Source organism: Centropristis striata, chromosome 6 (genome assembly GCF_030273125.1).
Source record: "Centropristis striata isolate RG_2023a ecotype Rhode Island chromosome 6, C.striata_1.0, whole genome shotgun sequence".
NCBI lineage: Eukaryota > Metazoa > Chordata > Actinopteri > Perciformes > Serranidae > Centropristis > Centropristis striata.
Window position 1 is genome coordinate 12,550,315 of NC_081522.1, and position 18,990 is coordinate 12,569,304.

The 18,990-nt window shown below is 41.0% G+C and overlaps 1 protein-coding gene across 1 annotated transcript in view; it reads left to right on the forward strand.

The window, feature by feature from the left end:
• The window catches only part of tln2b (talin 2b), a 96,720-nt gene that overhangs the window by 55,766 nt on the left and 21,964 nt on the right, over positions 1 to 18,990 (forward strand). The window contains exons 17-37 of the mRNA XM_059334792.1: positions 147 to 245; positions 1,167 to 1,334; positions 1,593 to 1,887; positions 3,104 to 3,270; positions 4,578 to 4,706; positions 5,895 to 6,008; positions 6,172 to 6,285; positions 6,393 to 6,527; positions 6,736 to 6,864; positions 7,008 to 7,110; positions 9,191 to 9,399; positions 9,829 to 9,948; positions 10,135 to 10,332; positions 11,223 to 11,362; positions 11,897 to 11,990; positions 12,447 to 12,536; positions 12,652 to 12,774; positions 13,935 to 14,078; positions 14,302 to 14,463; positions 14,607 to 14,747; positions 15,453 to 15,634. Coding sequence (XP_059190775.1) covers positions 147 to 245; positions 1,167 to 1,334; positions 1,593 to 1,887; positions 3,104 to 3,270; positions 4,578 to 4,706; positions 5,895 to 6,008; positions 6,172 to 6,285; positions 6,393 to 6,527; positions 6,736 to 6,864; positions 7,008 to 7,110; positions 9,191 to 9,399; positions 9,829 to 9,948; positions 10,135 to 10,332; positions 11,223 to 11,362; positions 11,897 to 11,990; positions 12,447 to 12,536; positions 12,652 to 12,774; positions 13,935 to 14,078; positions 14,302 to 14,463; positions 14,607 to 14,747; positions 15,453 to 15,634 — 3,056 coding nt within the window. The remainder of the gene's footprint in view (positions 1 to 146; positions 246 to 1,166; positions 1,335 to 1,592; positions 1,888 to 3,103; positions 3,271 to 4,577; positions 4,707 to 5,894; positions 6,009 to 6,171; positions 6,286 to 6,392; positions 6,528 to 6,735; positions 6,865 to 7,007; positions 7,111 to 9,190; positions 9,400 to 9,828; positions 9,949 to 10,134; positions 10,333 to 11,222; positions 11,363 to 11,896; positions 11,991 to 12,446; positions 12,537 to 12,651; positions 12,775 to 13,934; positions 14,079 to 14,301; positions 14,464 to 14,606; positions 14,748 to 15,452; positions 15,635 to 18,990) is intronic.

Here is an 18,990-nt window from a genome sequence, read left to right on the forward strand (position 1 = left end):
TTTGATTCATATCAGTGTCCCAGTGAAGATGAAGGTGTTTTGGGATGAGTTTTGATCCAGAAGTCTGTTTTAGATAAATCATGTCCTGCCTGTGTGAGACCAGGCCAGGCCAGAGTAATGAATGTGGTGATGTCATCCTCGTACAGCCCAGACAGACGGTGCTGACTGCGGCAGGAAGCATCGGACAGGCCAGCGGGGATATGCTCCGTCACATGGGGGAGGGCGAGACTGATGAGAAGTTCCAGGTTGGACGCCACCCACTCACTGTTCCTATGACACTGCTGGCCAAACAGGAAGACACACATAGTCTCAGGCCTGCTTTAAAAATGTCAATACACACTCAAAGTAACAGTCTAATAATAAAATCTGAGGTGGTTACTATGTTGATTATATAAAGTGTCAGAAGGAGAGATTTTAGTAGTTAAATGACAATACAGTGATGTATTAACCTATGGTTGTGTTGCAGCCTCTATTAGCTGTCTCATTCATGCTTTTACACTGAAATTCATTTAGCTGCTACACACACATCTTTCATTTCCTAGATGTCTCCTTGTGGCCTCGAAACCACTCTCTTTACTGTTTATCTCTGGAGAAGATTACTCATACTGTATATCATCCATATTTCTGATCTTGTGGACTTTGAGCCAATACTGTTATACTACATCAAGATCAATGCTTTACTTAATAAAACAGATATAATTTTTTATTTACATCCTAAAATATATAATCATTATCTGCCTCTTGCTTAAAGGAATAGCTTGGAGTTTTTGAACTGGGGTTGCATGAGGTACTTATCCATTGTCAGTGTATTACATGTAAATTAAATTTTGCTGCTGCCTCATCCACAGCAGTACATTGCTTAGCTTCTGTGCTAGTACTCCTGCCTGCTTCTCCAAACTGGGGATGTACCAACCGTGAACTACTGTAGGTAATACACTGATTATGAATAAGAAGGTCTTACAACCCCACTTCAAAAAAATCCAAATTTTCCCTTTAGGGTATTTTTACTGTTAAACTACTGTTATTCTTTGTGCACTCGATGTCCAGTATTCACACTATATCAACAAATCAAAATGAGTTAAAAATATTTATTCCTGTGATCCCTTCACTCACATGTGCGCAGCTGTGCTGGGTTTCAGTGAAGGACATTGATTAATATGTTGCAGGACACCCTGATGAATCTGGCCAAAGCAGTGGCCAATGCAGCTGCTATGTTAGTCCTGAAGGCCAAGAACGTGGCCCAGGTGGCTGAGGACACCATATTGCAGAACCGGGTGATCGCAGCTGCCACTCAGTGTGCCCTGTCCACCTCACAGCTGGTTGCCTGCACCAAGGTACTGATCTCAAACTTGTTCAACTCAGTAGCCAAGTAGGTAAAGGACATAACAACAGGAGGCAAATCATCCAAGGAGGATGTATGACACTGGCCATTATGGCTTTGTTACAGATTAATAAGTGCAGTATTTAACTTTTTTTTAAAATTCCAAAACATTTTTATGTGCCATATCTTGGTCTTTCTCATACCATGTAAGTCTACAAATGTTCTAATCCTCCTGAGTTTCTGCTACTAATGACTGCTGTGTGTGGTGCAGGTGGTGAGCCCAACCATCAGCTCCCCAGTGTGTCAGGAGCAGCTTGTCGAGGCCGGGAAGCTGGTGGACCGCTCCGTGGAAACCTGCGTCAAGGCTTGCCGCTCGGCCAGTGACGATGGCGAGCTACTGAAGCAGGTCGGAGCAGCAGCCGGTGTGGTGAGCCAGGCCCTCAGCGACCTGCTGCAGCACGTACGCCACTACGCCAGCTGCGGAGAGCCCATCGGACGTTACGACCAGGCCACTGACACCATCATGAATGTGACAGAGAACATTTTCACTTCTATGGGGGATGCTGGTGAGTACACAGAAGTTTTGATAAAGTTTTGGGTGTTGTCCAGTTAAAAATGCTTTTAATTAAAGTTGTTTGGTATCTCACAACAAGGACTAAATACCTTCTTCCACTTCACTTGTTCTCATGGGTTTTGAGTGCATAAGCCCTAAGATATTGTCCATATTTGTGTCCATCTTAAGTGATCTAAAAAATTCTGTGGAAACACTGTCAAAGCTCAGGTTATTTGTTATGGTTCAAGCCATGAGGCTGAAGAATTTCCTAACCCAGCCAATTCTCAAGGGGTTGTAGGAAACATGTCATCCAAAACCACTACAGAGCCCTCAGTCTGGTCTCAATCAGGATCAGGGAGGCTTTGAAACTTAAAAGGAAACACATGACCAGGGCATATTTTGTAAGGACAAACTTTTTACCTTTTATAAATCAACTTGAAAAAAGGAGAAAATTGTGGCAATAGATCAGCATTTAGTGATTAGAGTCCATTCTACAGATAGAGTATTTGTGGATTCCCAAGGCCATTGGATGTAGGTTGTAAAGCACCTAGATGTCTTTGTCTTTCACAGACTTCTCTGGGTGAGTTATTTCAAGCTGGAGGTGGGTGTTTGGGAAACACAGCTTTATATAGCAGGTGTGTGGGGAGATGTTACATATATTTCAAAGACTTTGATTCGTGTGAGAGAGGATGACTCACTAGAAACCTTCAGCTCTAAAAGTTCATAAAGGTGAAAACAACGGTGTGACTTAGCAAAGCGAGGACACTAACAGAAGCCGCACTAGTGTATGATAATCTATAGCATGAGATGATTCATTTGTCAACTACAGATCAGACATTCTGTCACCATTTCTACTTAAAATACTCATCCCTTTAATATCTCTATATCTATATGTGGTTGTGTAAGTCTCAGTCAAAAGGATTTTTGCATCAATTACATTGTTTTTTTCACAGGATTAGTCAAAAATAGACATAGTCTATTGGTTATTTTATCTTCACAGACTCAACTGAAACAAATGATGGCAATTCTGATATATAAACATCACTTTCTGTTCTCTTCTGGCTGTCGAAATGGATACAAATCTACAACAATCTGGACAGCAGCTTTATCTGAAAAAAACAAAAAGAAATGTACACGGACAGAGGCTCCAATTCAGCCCTGCAGCACAAACTGAATTTCAGCTGCAATATGGGCTTGTTTACTTACTCACTGTCTGTATGTGTGAACAGGCGAGATGGTGCGTCAGGCCAGGGTGTTAGCCCAGGCCACCTCTGACTTGGTTAATGCCATGAGATCTGATGCAGAGGCAGAAGTTGATGTTGACAACTCAAAGAAGCTGCTTGCTGCAGCCAAACTCCTGGCTGATGCCACAGCCCGGATGGTGGAGGCAGCTAAGGTAAGAACAGTGGTTTACTCTCACCATGTAATGCAGTAAATATGAATGACTATTTGCTTAAAGATTAAATTTACCATTTATATATAAATTACTCACCCTGTGTTACCTTAAATTATTGTAGAAAATGTTTTATCACGTGCCTCCAGTGAATGAAGAATCCAAAAATTTTGAAAATTCTTGATGAATAGAAAAAGGCTGTGTCTAAAAAACAGCAAAATTATATCAAAACATCCATTTTTACAAACTCTCACACGACTCCAGTTGTATGCTTACTATTATTATTATTATTATTATTATTATTAATATTATTATTATTATTATCGCCAGTTACAATGATGCAATAAAGATATGAAGGGTTATTTGGTTGAACAAATGCTTTATTATAATTTAAACTTTAGACCATTTTCTAAATTAAGTTTCCCTTTTTGAGAAGAAGTAAAATGGTTTTTCAGTAATTAAAGGTCCAGGGTATGATTATTGTCAATTTTTATCACATTTGACACCCTACATGCAAGAAAAACAATGTTTTTTGTAGTACGGGGTGTGTGGATGATATACAAATGGTTGTTTTAAGGATAATATCAAGAATTTAAGCATTTAACTAGTAATGTAACCTAAATACCTCAATTTAATAATTTGCTTTCTGTTGTTTTTACATTACATTTTCTGTATTTTAATTAGTATTTTATTCCATTTTAATACAGAAAACCTAGCAGTTAGTTTAACCCAATTGTAAATAATCTGTTTGAACCACAGCTGTTGATATTGTGCATTCAGCTTTTCTTTTTCTATCAGCACTGCCTTGGTGCTCTTGCATTTCTAATGTCATACTGAATGCGTGCAAAGATGAACTGAACTCAACTTCTTTCATTTGATAGAATACACATTTTGGCATTACTAGCTACGCACTAGCTACTAGCATCATTTCACATCCGAAATGAAAGGGTGCAGCATCAGTGGCTCTTAATAAGCCCCTGGCACTGTCGAGCAGGATACTATCAGTGTGAAATACCCAGGCAAGTGAAACGCTGCCCATGGCACGTTGGATGTTTTTGATCTGTGACACATTAATCACCACATCACTGCCATTATCAAAGAGGAAGTGGGTATCTGGCACTGACGGTTTCCTTGGAAACTGCCAGAAAGCAGACAGTGCTAAATTCATATTTGCATCTATTGCACAATGCGTGTAACAAGAGTTGTTAAACTTTCATTGCTGGGGTCTGATAGATATTGTTACATATTGTGTGTGTGTGTGTGTGTGTGTGTGTGTGTTTGTTGATGTGTTTTTGTTTGTGTGCTCTCAGGGGGCGGCAGCTTATCCAGAGAATGAGGACCAGCAGCAGCGGCTCAGAGAGGCTGCTGAGGGTTTACGTGTAGCCACTAATGCTGCAGCTCAGAATGCAATAAAGAAAAAACTGGTCAACAGGCTGGAGGTGAGTCATTGGAGGCAACATGTTCTCATCTATATTATTATGTATTGTTTGACCTTGATCAAAACATTCCTCCTTGTTTCTCGCTACCAGCAAAGATGTAACAGAAACATCTATTTTCCACATTTTGTCATCTCTTTTGTATCCAACATAATAGAAACAAATGGGGAGTTTAAACATCCGGCTTGAGGAAACACATGCCAGAATGCGAATCATGAAATGCCTCAGCAGTCATTTGTACAAAAACAGCCCATTTAGTAAATTTGTGTGTGTTATTTCTCTTTTCCCATAGCAGTGAGCTATAAATCCCATTAGTGCTTTGAATGAGCTATCTGAGTGTAAAGATCTGTGTTTAGCCTTTGGTATCAGTTTGCCCTTAATGACTACCCCCTCTCGGCTACAGAGCGTCCAATGTTCAATTTCCTAGCCACATAAACTATGCATTACCGGGGGCTAGGATCAGCCTGATATCAGACATATATCTCAGTCCGCCTGCTTGCATCAGATGGTCACAGTTATGGTGCTAACGGTCGCCTCCATCAAGGAAATGTGTGAGCCATTGAGACCAAAGTGTCATGAATCTGTGAATGTAACACTTTTCACAGTCACCCTTTAAGACCTCATTAATCTTACCTATTTTCTCTGACACAGTGATTCCACATGCTTTTATTTCAATTTAGAAAGCACACCACAATACTGGAAAATTCTGCTCCTACCCATTCTGCATGTAGACATGATATGTCAGTTCTACATGTAGTTCAGTCTTGTGTTTTTTTCTCTCAGCATAATGATATCATGTATTCTGGCTCTCTTTTATCATCCTCGCCTCCTCATCCACTCAACAAGGAATGTCTTCTCCCCCTGGTTTCAATCACTTCAAAGCTTGTCTTGTGTCTATGAATTAATGTGAGCTAAGCAGTATGTTTTCAGTGCTGTAGGTTTGGAAACACAGCAAGAGAAAAGCAACGCTGATCATCTCGTGAAATAAAGATAGAGCACTGCAATTTATCCCATTTCCCTCTCCTTACATAGTGTTTGGTTTGTGACCCTCTTAGTGTGATTAGAACAAGTCTGTCTGAGTACAGATCATGACAGCATAATACTGCACAGAGCAGAAGTAAATGTTACTCTCTGCCAGGCACCACTTTCTTACTTTGGCCTAAATCATTTCCATTTGTATCTCCTGAACAGATAGCTGCTAAGCAGGCAGCGGCTGCTGCTACTCAGACCATCGCAGCTGCCCAGAATGCTGCTGCTTCCAACAAAAATACTGCCTCACACCAACAGCTAGTGCACAGCTGCAAGGTATGATTGTGTGCTCTTTTTACTGATGTATTTAAAAAATAATAATATCAATTAATATGCTTCAAACATAATCCTTAAAATGTTTCTTTTATGCAGAACCTTTCTCTTTCATTCATGATGATGTGGATATGATGCATTCATTATTGGTGTGTTTCAATGGCAGGCAGTAGCAGATAGTATTCCCCAGCTGGTGCAGGGGATGAGGAGCAGCCAGGCACAGCCCGAGGAGCTTGGTGCCCAGCTTGCCCTCATCATGGCCAGCCAGAGCTTCCTGCAGGTCAGACCTTTTACACAGTCAGCAACTATCAAACTCTCTGTCATCGGATAAAGAATCTGCTCCTTTAGTGCTAATGAATTTTTTGTTGTTCTGTCACCATATCTCAGCCTGGAAGTAAGATGGTGACATCTGCAAAGTCTGCAGTTCCGACTGTGGCTGACCAGGCTGCTGCTATGCAACTGGGCCAGTGTGCTAAGAACTTGGCTACCTGCCTGGCTGAGCTCAGGACGGCCACCCTGAAGGTATCTAATGTATACATAACACTGTTATAGATAGCAGGAGTCATCTCACTGATGCAGCAAATGTGTTGCTCTTGTTTGTTGTAAGGCAGGTAAGCCCAGCTCTTTGATCTCATTTAGAGATACCAAGCACAGCATATAGGCTGACATCCTGCCTGCCCTGCATAATGGATGGGTGCATGTGAGAAACATTTATGTGTGTCTTTTGAAGGCCCATGAAGCCTGTGGTCCTCTAGAGATCGATTCGGCCCTCAAAACTGTGCAAACACTAAAGAGCGAGCTTCAGGATGCAAAGATGTCGGTCATTGACGCCCAACTAAAACCTCTTCCTGGGGAAACGGTCAGTATATAGCAACATCAGCTGTGAAGTTCAATTGAAACATTTTACTAGAGTACTCATATCCAACTGTAGGCATACTTACATGATAAGGACATCTCATGATGAATCAAATGGTTTATTTGTGTTTTCTGTTGCTCCCACAGCTGGAGAAGTGTGCTCAGGATTTAGGAAGCACATCTAAGGCTGTGGGCTCCTCCATGGCCCAGCTGCTGACATGTGCTGCACAGGGCAATGAACATTATACAGGTAAAAGATGTGTCTAGGAATATTAAAGGGATAGTTTTGAATTCAGGAAGTGGGGTTCTATGAAGCACTTATCCATAGTCAATGTATTATCTACAGTTCTTTAAGGTCGGCACGGCCCCATTTTGTAGAAGCAGGCAGGAGTACCAACATGGAGGCTAAGTAATGTACTGCTGTGGATGGGGGCAGCAGCTAAAAGCCACCTGATAAAGTCATAATCAGCCCTTTCTAACAGGGAACTGAAGCCGTGCGTTGGCGATGCTCTTCTCAAAGCCACCAGACTGCTTTGACAAGAAAAGTAATTTACCTTGCAGAAAACGTGAGGTTCTTATTTAATGCTGCCTCGATCAGTTAGTTTTATTGTGTGACATTGGTGTTTTAAAGGGTTAGTTTAGATTTGTGAAAGTCACAAATGACACAGAATACACAGAGTAAGCAATCAAGGCAGTGCTAGACCAGCAACTCTCTTGTTCTGCAAAGTAAAACACCTGGTTTTGTCAAAGGAGTCTGGTGGAAAAGATCACAGTTAGATATAACAGCTTCAGTTACCTATCGGCAAGAGCTGTCTGATGGCAAGGTTTAGCGGTATGTTTAGCAGCTGCCCCTGTCCACAAAGGGGCATTGCTTGGCTTGCAGGTATTTCTACCTACTTCTCCAAACTGTTGGCTGTAGTTAGTAGTAACATTGCCAGAATAGAAAGATATAATAAATATATGTGAATTGCTGACTGTCATTTTTAATGAAAAAAGTTGTTTCTTTAAACTGTGCCAAGCGGGGGTGTGTGGATAAAGCAGGCAGAGAAAATTATGACTCTTTTATTTGTGCTATCACTATTGCCTTAAACTGAACACTTTGAATCCAACATGGCTTGGCTGATTTGCCGTCAATTCTGGCCCAATTGAGGATCTCAGGGGAGGAGAGATGAAGACAGATAGAGAAAAGCATTTCTAACAATGAAAGCTCCCAGGCAGCACTTCATGCTGTGGCCCACGGTGCTGCTCACTACTCATTAATCTTATTTCACTAGATTTAACATTCCATCAGCAAATGGCTCCACTTGGCTGGTTAATGCAATTTGATGCAATTTGCTGCTTTTCTTCTCGGCTCTGTGTATAATAAGTTAAGGGTACCTCCCATGTGGAGCCATATTTATTATATTAACTCATTTATTTAAACAATGAGGGCATTTCAGTATCACAGTCTGTTCTCAGTGTGTTACGCCTAGCCCCTGCCAGCTGATTTGCACAATGCAATAACAATTATAGTAAAGACAGGAAAAACACATACCTCTCAGTTTGTATTCCTTAAACACGACGGCTGCAAAGTAAATCTAATGAGATAGAAATTAATGTTTAATGAAACGTCAGTTTTAATTTCCACAGAAACCTGGTTACTCACTCTCTGTACATAACAATGTTCAGCATAGCAGATTGTTAACAACATATTTCCTCTGTATCTGGGGAATATTATATCCATAGTTACAACAGTAAATATCTTTTATGCACATTTAATTGTCAGGCTGTATCTTGGCTTTTTAGTAGGCTATTTACTATAGGCTGTATAAAAGAAAAGGCCACTGGACTACCATCTTGTAGCCACAAATAGGGCATTTTGGCTGTAGCCATCCTTGTTTTTTGGTGCTAGTTGTGGACTAGAGGGTGGAGCTTAGTTATGGGTTAGCATTGTGCAAAAACGAAAAAGCCAGGCGACTGTCTTTTAGGAGCCAACACTGAAAAGCCTTTTTTAGGCGGCCAAAATCCTACGATTAACTTTCAGCGACTGAAAATACAATATGCATGGGTCAAAGTTCTAAGATAAAAAAAGCAGAATTGCATCATGAAAGTGATTTGTCAGTCACAAGATAGCCTCGCCCCCTAAAGCACACCATGCATGTCATATATTTTACTCTAAATGGGACCAAAATATACTAAATGAACTGAAGTAATACATCAAGTAAAAGGAGTGTAATTTTCTCATAGAATTCTATACAGTTGTTTTTTGCAACATCTGGAGTTGCCCCCTGCTGGCCATTTGATAGAATGCAGGTTTACGGCACTTCCACACTTCTGTTTTCTTTTCACAGGTGTTGCTGCCAGAGAAACAGCACAAGCTTTAAGGACATTGGCTCAAGCAGCCAGAGGTGTGGCAGCCAGTACCAAAGAGCCCCAGGCTGCAGCTGCGATGCTGGATTCAGCCCAGTGTGTCATGGAAGGCTCGGCGATGCTGATCCATGAAGCCCATCAGGCTCTGGTTCATCCAGGAGATGCTGAGAGTCAGCAAAGACTGGCACAGGTAGCACAGCTCCCAGTAATATATACCCCAGAGGTAGTGATATGCATGTAGCGATCACATTGTTTCTCTTAGGCCCCTCTCTTTCTCCTCTACTGGTTTGTAAACATTTCTTCTTTCCATAACAATCATCCCCTCTAAGCGTTGCTATTTTCTCTCTGCTCTGCCTCTCGCCTGGTATTCCTCTCTCAGGAGTGCCAGAGTAAAACTGCTCATTCTCCTGCAGCCCTTCAGGGGATAAACATATTGTTTGGCATATATCTGTGACAGCAGCATAAATTAGTGACACGGATTACTGTGCACCGCTGTGAGCCCAATTTGCATCTGAGATGTTTTTCCCCTTATAGCTTTGCTCTGGGACTTTGTATTGTGTAGCACATTGTTAGAATGACTAATGGCAGTCCATTGACAGAGCGTTGTGCTGTGTTTCAGGTGGCCAAAGCAGTGTCACACTCCCTGAACAATTGTGTGAATTGCCTGCCAGGCCAAAAAGATGTGGACATGGCACTCAGGAGCATCGGTGAGGCCAGCAAGAAGCTGCTGGTGGAGATTGTGAGTCCCATCTTTACTTGGGGATTTCTTGACATTTAGTGTATTTATATTGACACAAAACATCTGTTCTGAACGCATACATAAAATTCCACCCCATGACTGAACAGGTTATTTCCATTTGACTTGGTTTTTTGATAGTCTGTGTACTACATTGTGCCCTAATTGGTGTGTGTCTTGTCTTTGAAGCTCCCTCCCTGCTGTAAGACGTTCCAGGAAGCCCAGAGTGATCTGAACCACACAGCAGCTGAACTCAACCACTCTGCAGGCGAGGTCGTCCACTCCTCTCGTGGAACCAGCAGCCAGCTGGCTGCAGCCTCAGGGAAGTTCAGCCAAGACTTTGATGAGTTCCTGGATGCTGGCATTGAGATGGCAGGACACACCCAAGTAGGTTTCATAATCATACAACCCCCTCCACACTCCATTGAAACAGTTCAGCGGTAATCCACTGCTACCATTTATTTACACACACACACAAACACAGAAGCATTCAAACGTTTGATGGACAAATGCAAAAGTTTTTAATGCTGAGGGGCCAAGCCCATATTTTTTGTGTCTCTTTATTACCTAAGCTATTTAAGTCATTTGTTAATTAGACGTTTTCATCTAATTCACTTAGGCACGTGATTGTCCCCAAGAGCACTAACACAGTCAGATGTAATGAGATCTTGTGATGTTCTTGTTCTGCTTATTTTGCTCATTAATTTGGAAAGATCGTCAGGGATTGAAGTTGATGTAGCATGACAATCAAGCTTTAATCAGGCTCAAAGAGCCCTGCTGAGCGAAGAGAGAGGATATAGGTGGTTGGGACACATTAGTGCCCGCAACTGATTTTTTTTACATTTCCTTTTGTTTGAGTGTTCTCTGGGCATGTCTAAGCAAAAGTCTGAAGACATTTTCAAAATTGGTTAAAACTTTTTGCAGAAGAGTTTTTCTTTTTTTTTAAACACATGGGACAACTGTTTTGCAATATATTACATAATATTTTAGGAAAAGACAGTTGTATCTCACAAACTACAAGTGGTGCAGTGTGAAAAAAAATGTCAAAATTGTACTGTTAGTATTAACCCAAATATGTAAGTACCAGATTTCAAGACTTTAGACTAATCAGAAGAATGTTGTGGCATTTTTCTTCATCATACTAAAGTATTTGGGCATAAATGGGTTAAACATATTCTTTGCAATACCTTATCCCTTGACAGCTGTTGCTGATACAGTAAATATGCTAAATCCATCTTAAAAATCACTTGTATTTTCCATTTTCCCTGCCTCTGTAGTGCAAGGACGACCAGATCCAAGTTATTGGTAATCTAAAGAACATCTCCATGGCGTCCAGTAAGCTGCTGCTGGCTGCCAAGTCTCTGTCTGTGGATCCAGGTGCAGCCAATGCCAAGAATCTCCTAGCTGTGGCAGCAAGGTGGGATAAGACGCAGATAGCACCTGATATGTATCAGACGTTCTTTTTTCTCTGTATTTGCAAGTAAACTGAACCTTTTTGTCCTACATACGAATCCCAGTCTAGATTCAAGCCTGTATCAAATTATAAAGAATTCAGATTTTATGCTTAAATGTCACAAAACATCTCCCTGCTGCATCTGTATGCCACTCCCTGGCTGTGTCTGTTCGGTTTTGCTAGAGGGAGTATGTAGTGAGAAGCCAGCAGCTGGTCCCGCAGGGCTTTGGGCCTGACTGACTTCTCTCTGTCTAATTAGGAAGATGGAAGCCTTGGCTAGGGCCTGTCTGTGCTCAGCAAGGCTGAACACAAACTCGAGACAATCTCGGCACTCCTGTGCCGCGTGTTAGCCTATCGCAGTGAGAGGCCGGCAGTGCCATGCTTGAATAGGGGAGCTAAAAGCATGTGTGAGTGAGTGTGAGTGAAGCCAGGCTGTGTGTGCATGCAGAGGACACATGTGAGAGCTAAATAGCCTGTGTGGCTGCCTGTGTGTTTCAGGGCAGTGACAGAGAGTATTAACCAGCTGATCACGCTCTGTACCCAGCAAGCAGCAGGACAAAAGGAGTGTGACAACGCCCTCAGGGAGCTGGAGGTAGCCACCCTCACACACACTGTACCACACACACACACACACACACACACACACACACACTCCTTCTCTTCAGGCCTGTTTTCTGTTGCCTGTACATGCCTGTATGTTTTTAATCAGGGAAACTAGATGCATTTTTCACCCTTTCCTTCCATCTATTTTGCATTTGATTACTCCCATTAATTGTAGTAAGTGCATTAGTGACACTGTTTGAACCAAAGCATTTTTGCATACTGAGGCCTACATGCACTTACAGTATACTCAAGTAACAATACGACTGCATTTCAAGGCTTGATTAACATGATTTATCAAGGCAGTTTATTCTCATCAGCTTGATTTACAGTCATAGCATTCCCTTTCTCTAAATGAAGTGGCTGATAAAAGTGTAGCATCATAGCAGGAATGTTCAGTGGTGTGTCCATTGTAGTTTAAGTTATTATCATTTCTTTCTGTGTACAGGCTGTCAGAGGGCTCTTAGATAATCCCAACGAGCCTGTCAACGAGCTTTCCTACTTTGACTGCATTGAGAGCGTCATGGAAAATTCAAAGGTACAGGCTTTCAAAATAATTGTGTGATATATACTTTAACTGTCAAAGATGTTTTACATAGTAGGCAGCAGAAGATGTAATTTGTACACGCTTTTTCCGTTTCTGTATATCTCAGGTCCTCGGAGAGTCGATGGCAGGTATTTCACAGCACTGTAAGACAGGTGATGTGGTGGCGTTCGGGGAGAGTGTGGGCGTGGCGTCCAAAGCTCTGTGTGGGCTGACGGAGGCTGCAGGACAGGTGAGATCACAGCATGGTATTAACTACTCACTCTGAGTTACCAAGCTTCTGCTTGATCTGAGCTTTCTGCTTTTTTGCAATCTCTTTTTGCTTATCCTGGTTTTTGATATAAGCCGAGAATTAACTATATTACATTTCAATTACAGGAAATTAGTTGTTGAGCATTTTATAAAAAGAACATATTATTATGCTTTTTTTAGGCCCATGCTTGTATTTAGGGTTTCTATTAGGACATGTTTTAGTCTGCTCTGATTGGTTTGCAAGAAAAATATGGCACACCTTTGCAATGGGAGTTCTCCAACCGTGGGCAGAGATACTCAAGTGGGGAGTGGTCTATTTTAATGAGCCTGAATGTGACACAGGAAGGGGAGTCAAAGTTGAATGGCCTGTTGAATGCCATGTTTTTCTGACTGAGGCACCTCCCAATAAACTGACTGGATTGTCTATATACACCAATTATATGTTGGTAGACACTCTAGATAGCCAAATGTATGTGCTATCACTGAGAAAGTGCTTTTCATTTCACGAAATATCCCCTTTGTGGTTTATAAGATCCTCTAAATAGTACATGAAAAGAAATTCAAACATCATGAAAAGGTGGAATACATTCATAAATTTCATTCAGACCTTACGCTTACCCATGACATTGAGTCAGGTTTCATTGGAGGTTTGACAACATAACACCCCTTAAACTGAAAAGTTGAAGCAGCTTCACCTCCATGCAACATTTCAGTTGCCTTGTCTGGAAAAGGGCATCCTCTGACAGATCTTTTGTTCCCTCTGCAGAAAGATCCCCTGTAATGCACAATGTATACAATATAAATCCATGCATGTATCTATTCATGTGTATTCATGTATGGCGACAGAGAATGTGGACTGTACTTCAGGGGCGTTACAGCAGCTTGTCTGCGACAACAATCGGGTTCAGGAAGGACATAAAACATACTCATTTATACAAGTGCATCACCTTGTGTTGAAATTTGGTGGGGACATCTTTCTCTGCACATTGTAAACATATCCCACATATCTGTGTTCTCTGTGTCCTTCTTTTTAACAAATTTGCCTTGAAAAGTGTTCGAGACATTTCAAAAAGTATTGGGGACGTGTCTGCAAATGACAACTATGCATTAACATAACTCTTATTGTTTTCTGTTCTGGAGGCTTCTTATCTTGTAGGTGTGTCCGATCCCAATAGTCAGTCAGGCCACGAGGGGCTGGTGGATCCCATCCAGTTTGCAAAGGCCCACCAGGCTATACAGATGGCTTGTCAGAACTTAGTGGACCCAGCCAGTAGTCCCTCACAGGTAAGCAGGTCCATGTGGGACCTGAATACATTCCAGGACTGCACTTGGGACAGTAGTGCATATAGACCTCTTGTGACTGTGATTAAATGGCTCATTAAGTTTGAAAACCTTAAAATCGACCTAAATGTTGTAAATAATTTACTCCACACACCTCGCTGGAATGCCTAATTTCATACAACTCTGCTTCCTATTTGTTGTTTCTCTTTTTTTGTTTGTTTCTCAGGTCTTGTCTGCAGCAACAATTGTTGCCAAACACACCTCGGCTCTCTGTAACGCCTGCCGCCTGGCCTCTTCTAAAACCTCCAACCCTGTGGCTAGGAGACAGTTTGTTCAGTCAGCCAAAGAGGTGGCCAACACCACAGCCAACCTTGTCAAAACCATTAAGGTCAACTCCCCAACTGATCAAAACGTTGAGTGTAAATTTGTTACAGAAATTTTTTCGTTCCGTGAGAAGTTGGACATGTCTCAGCCGCTTTCAAAAATAAGACAAAAATGGGCAAATATTCATATGGTTCTGTCTTGTTTCAGGCTTTAGATGGGGATTTTTCGGAGGACAACAGAACCAGATGCCGTGTTGCTACGACCCCGCTCCTTGAGGCTGTAGAAAACCTGTCAACCTTTGCCAACAACCCTGAGTTTGCAAGCATCCCAGCTCAAATCAGCAATGAGGTATTCATCCATTTGATGCTTGTTTGTAATGCCCGTTTAGCATGCTCTTTTTCATTTTTTCCCTTCAGTTTCTAATGATTTAGCTGAATCACAATGAATAACAATCTTTCATCAGGTCCTCTGTTCTCAGAAACATCCAATTAGTCATTTTTTTCCACACTTATCCAACAGAGGATCTTGAAGCTACTCTCCAGAGAGATTTCATGAATATGTTTGTGACTTCTGCACTCAATCTTCCTGAAACAGGCACTTTTATATGAGCCAACACAAATGGTTTGTACAGTGAACATGGGGGGGATTGGATTGAGGTCCAATTTTTTTATTTGAAAAGATTCAAGGCGAAAGATGGATTTTTATTTTTCAATCTGAGCGGAACAGTCCTCTAAAAAGCTTTATGGCTGTAATCTGGCAGTGAGGGCAGTGTTTAACGGCACTCTTTCTCAGCACAGCTGCTCTAATCTTCAGCTTGTTAATCTAATTGTCGAGGGAGGCTTTGGCTCAGATCATAAAGACTGAAGGTGTTTCTTCCTGCATCTGTGTAAAGCTGCCTTTCTAATCTCATCCCCCCTTTTGATTGCACCTTTGATCTCTCCAAGGTAGTCAAGGAATATTAACAACTCTGTCATACCAATGTGGCTCGCTCTTTGCTGTTGAGCTGTTACCTGAGCTGTTGTTTCACCTGCACTAATCTTTTCATTTCCACAGGGCTCAGCAGCTCAGGAGCCTATTGTGCGTTCAGCCCGCTCTATGCTCGATAGCTCCACTTACCTTTTAGAAACTGCCCGCTCGCTGGTCCTCAACCCCAAAGATCCACCCACATGGTCGATCCTGGCCGGCCACTCCAGAACAGTCTCTGACTCCATCAAGAGTCTCATCACCTCCATCAGGTTGGTTTTAATCCCACCTACAGCCACATATGTCTCTGCAGGATTACCCCGAATCAACGTTTATAATAGTTTGCTCACAGTTAGAGGGAAAGAATTGTTTCTGAAGCCAGAGGGCTTATTCTGTGATATCTGCTCAGCTAAGCAATAAATTGCCACATTAGTCTATATCTGCTGAGATTCCCGCTGTCTTGTAATAGATTAGTGAGCACTATAGAGCAGTGGTGAGATGATGAGTCACAGTGGATCGGCAACACATTTTATTAAAGGTAGTGTCCCACCCTCTTCCACCTTCATCATCATCCACCAATCAGATGCATACATGATTGTCACAGTAGCTAAACTGTGTCTACTTTAAGGGAATAAAAGAAAAAGTTTATTTGGTCTCTTGCCAAGAGTTAGTTGACAATAATTAGGGCCACGGGGCAATCGCACCGAGCACTGGCCCCTACAGCATTAGCTGTGCCCTGAGCACTATTGTTATACTGTGGATTTTTTCTTCTTCCTCTTCCGGACACAATTTTGTCCCGCTACTAGTCCTACAACTCAAAGAGTTGCAGGATAAATTATATATCAAAATGTGCGGTTTGATCGGGATTGGACGTAAATCGCAAAAACTGCCCAAAATTTTGCATTGAAGTGAATGGGACGGCCGAAAAAAAATGAGCGAAAAAGAACAATAATTGGAGAGTTTCAAACGTCTATTTTTCTGGCATAATTTCACCTAGAGACTCCATTTAAACTTTAAACAGTAGACGTCTTGTGTATTTGTGTATTAATCCAAGTTTCGATAGGTCATATAGTTTTTTATCAATCCCTGTTCAATGACCATGATCATTTTTGGAGAAATTCTGAGATTATAATGGGTGTGTCAGAGTGTGTGATGTCGTCGCTCAGAGTGTAGAGGGAGAGGTAAAACTGTCAAAAAATTAATTTGAAAACTGCCTTCGAGGCCGCAAATTTGAATCTACAGAAATAATTTATACATAGAAACGTAGGAAAATTTGTCTTCTCACTCACAATCCTCTGGTAAAGCTGTCAGAGTTATAGTTTGGGCATAGGACGCACAGATGCGCCACCAACACACACCAACAGCCCCTTTGGCTCCCATATTAAAAACGCAGGAAGATTTCTGTAGAAAAGCATATTTAACAGTTTTTCATTTTGCTCTTACAAAGCTATTTCTTCATTTGTCTTCACAAAAAACATATGTAGCTGTTCAGGAAGAACTCAGGACGCTCAAAGTGAAGTCGGATCAATGATAGGTATTATGGTTTTTGCCAAAAATGTTTTTTGTTCGAGGCCAGAAATTCCAGTCTGTCCACCTCTGGCTGCTGTCACTGTTCCGGGACATTCAACAGCTGCAGTTAATTCTGTTGATTGCTCTGCTCTGATTGCCTTTGATGCTTTGATGTGATTACAGTTACAGATACACCCCACGCACGCACACAGACATGCGCGCGTATGCGTGCACACTCCTTCAGATACACTTGCTTCACACACACACACACACACACACACACACACACATTTTTAAGGTTAAAGGGCATAGGTTGCTGTATAAATAAATACTTGAAAAGGAATGCTTGTTGTAGGTGTGCTCCTTGTATACAATATACCATCATAACATTACTAGTATTAATTGTTTGAAATCTCTGAAGAATGTCATCATAGTGTACACACACTGGCAGTAGCCCCCGTGGCCCTTTCAGAATTTCCCCAGAGGAAATTAACTATTAAGATGATTGTAATTTAATGTCTGTATGTTAAATATAAAGCTAAAACTGATTATCTGGGCTTAGCAGTCCCTGCTGGTTACTTGGCAGCTTAGCGTTAGACTTCAGGAAGTCACTGCTCCCAGTCCAAAATAGACCTGCACAAAACTCCTTGTTCATTTTATATTTAAATGTTTTTTACAGGTACAACAAACAAATATAATGTGTTAGTGATGGGCGGATCTTGAGGAATATTCATGGGGCTTTAATGTTTGTTTGTGATTAAATCACCATATATACTTCTATATCGCATATCAATATTTGCTAACAGCCCCAAAATTAAGTTATTTTACAGTTTTTCTCAGTCACTTTGGTGCATTTGTCACATCACTATTAACATTTGCACAACAGTTAGTTCAACCTCCGCAACATTTAGTCATTTGTGCACATCATAGAAGCAGTTTCTCATTCCTCCCAACAAGTTGCAAATGCTTTTGGACATGCATCAAGTGCTTTCATACAACTCTCTGCTGTTTTATAACATTATAATTTGCTTATGTCATGTCAGTCAAAATTAACTATATTTTTGAATGCTGGGTAGCCATTCCATACAAAACTAATAGTCCTCATTTAATTGCTTGAGGCGTTACATACAAAAATGTTGAACTAGTTGTCAAAATCTGTCAAGAAAGTTTTATACTTTTTTAAATCCTTTTTTTTTCTGAAAATGTCTCCTAAATTAAACAATTTCTCTCAGGTGAACCTCAGATTTCACTAATGAGAATGTGTGACACATTAGTTGCAACCAATGATAAGCCATTTCTCTACAATCACTCAGAGCATATATATATATATATATATATATATATATATATACATGCTTAACAAGCATATATGAACCAAGCAGGACATAGTGTGGACCATTTCTACAATACTGTGACACAGAAATGGAAGGTCATCCTTGTGGAAGAGGGGTGAGGGTGCAGGGAGGAAGGGGATGACATATGATGACATCACAGCAGAGTCCTGCAGAGGTTGGATTCGCCACTTGAGGAGATTGGCGAGGGAGTTTATGTTTGTAGTAAATAAGGGTGTATATTTTCTTTTGCACAATGCTGTGTACAAATTAGATTTGAAAATAGCATATGCAGTAAAAATGTGAAACATACATATTCAGTGTGTTGTACTCAGTTACCTCACTAAATACAGTAATGTGTCACTTTACTGTAGTTTTCAAATAGCTTTGCAAATAGTATATAGTGCTGTCACCAAGATCTGACTTTTTCTGCATTGGAAAACATTTACAGGGTAAACTGTCATAATGAAAACATGGCAAAGCCATTTGACTATCTTGTTCATAAACAATGGTGTCAGTGCTTTTCATCTAGATGTCACTGACACTTTCATTAACTTGATTACTTACTTTTGAGGAATTAGCTATCCATTTTAAGAAAGTGACACATTTTTGCAGGTTATCAACAAGGTTTTGCAGTTTGTACTAATTGTTTTGAGAAATACAATAACTGTTGTGCAAATATAAATAATGATTTGAGAAATGCAGCAAGGCGACTGAGAGAAACTGTAACTGAAAAACATTACCAAGTATAGATATACAATATACAACAATATTTTTTTTTCTTTGAA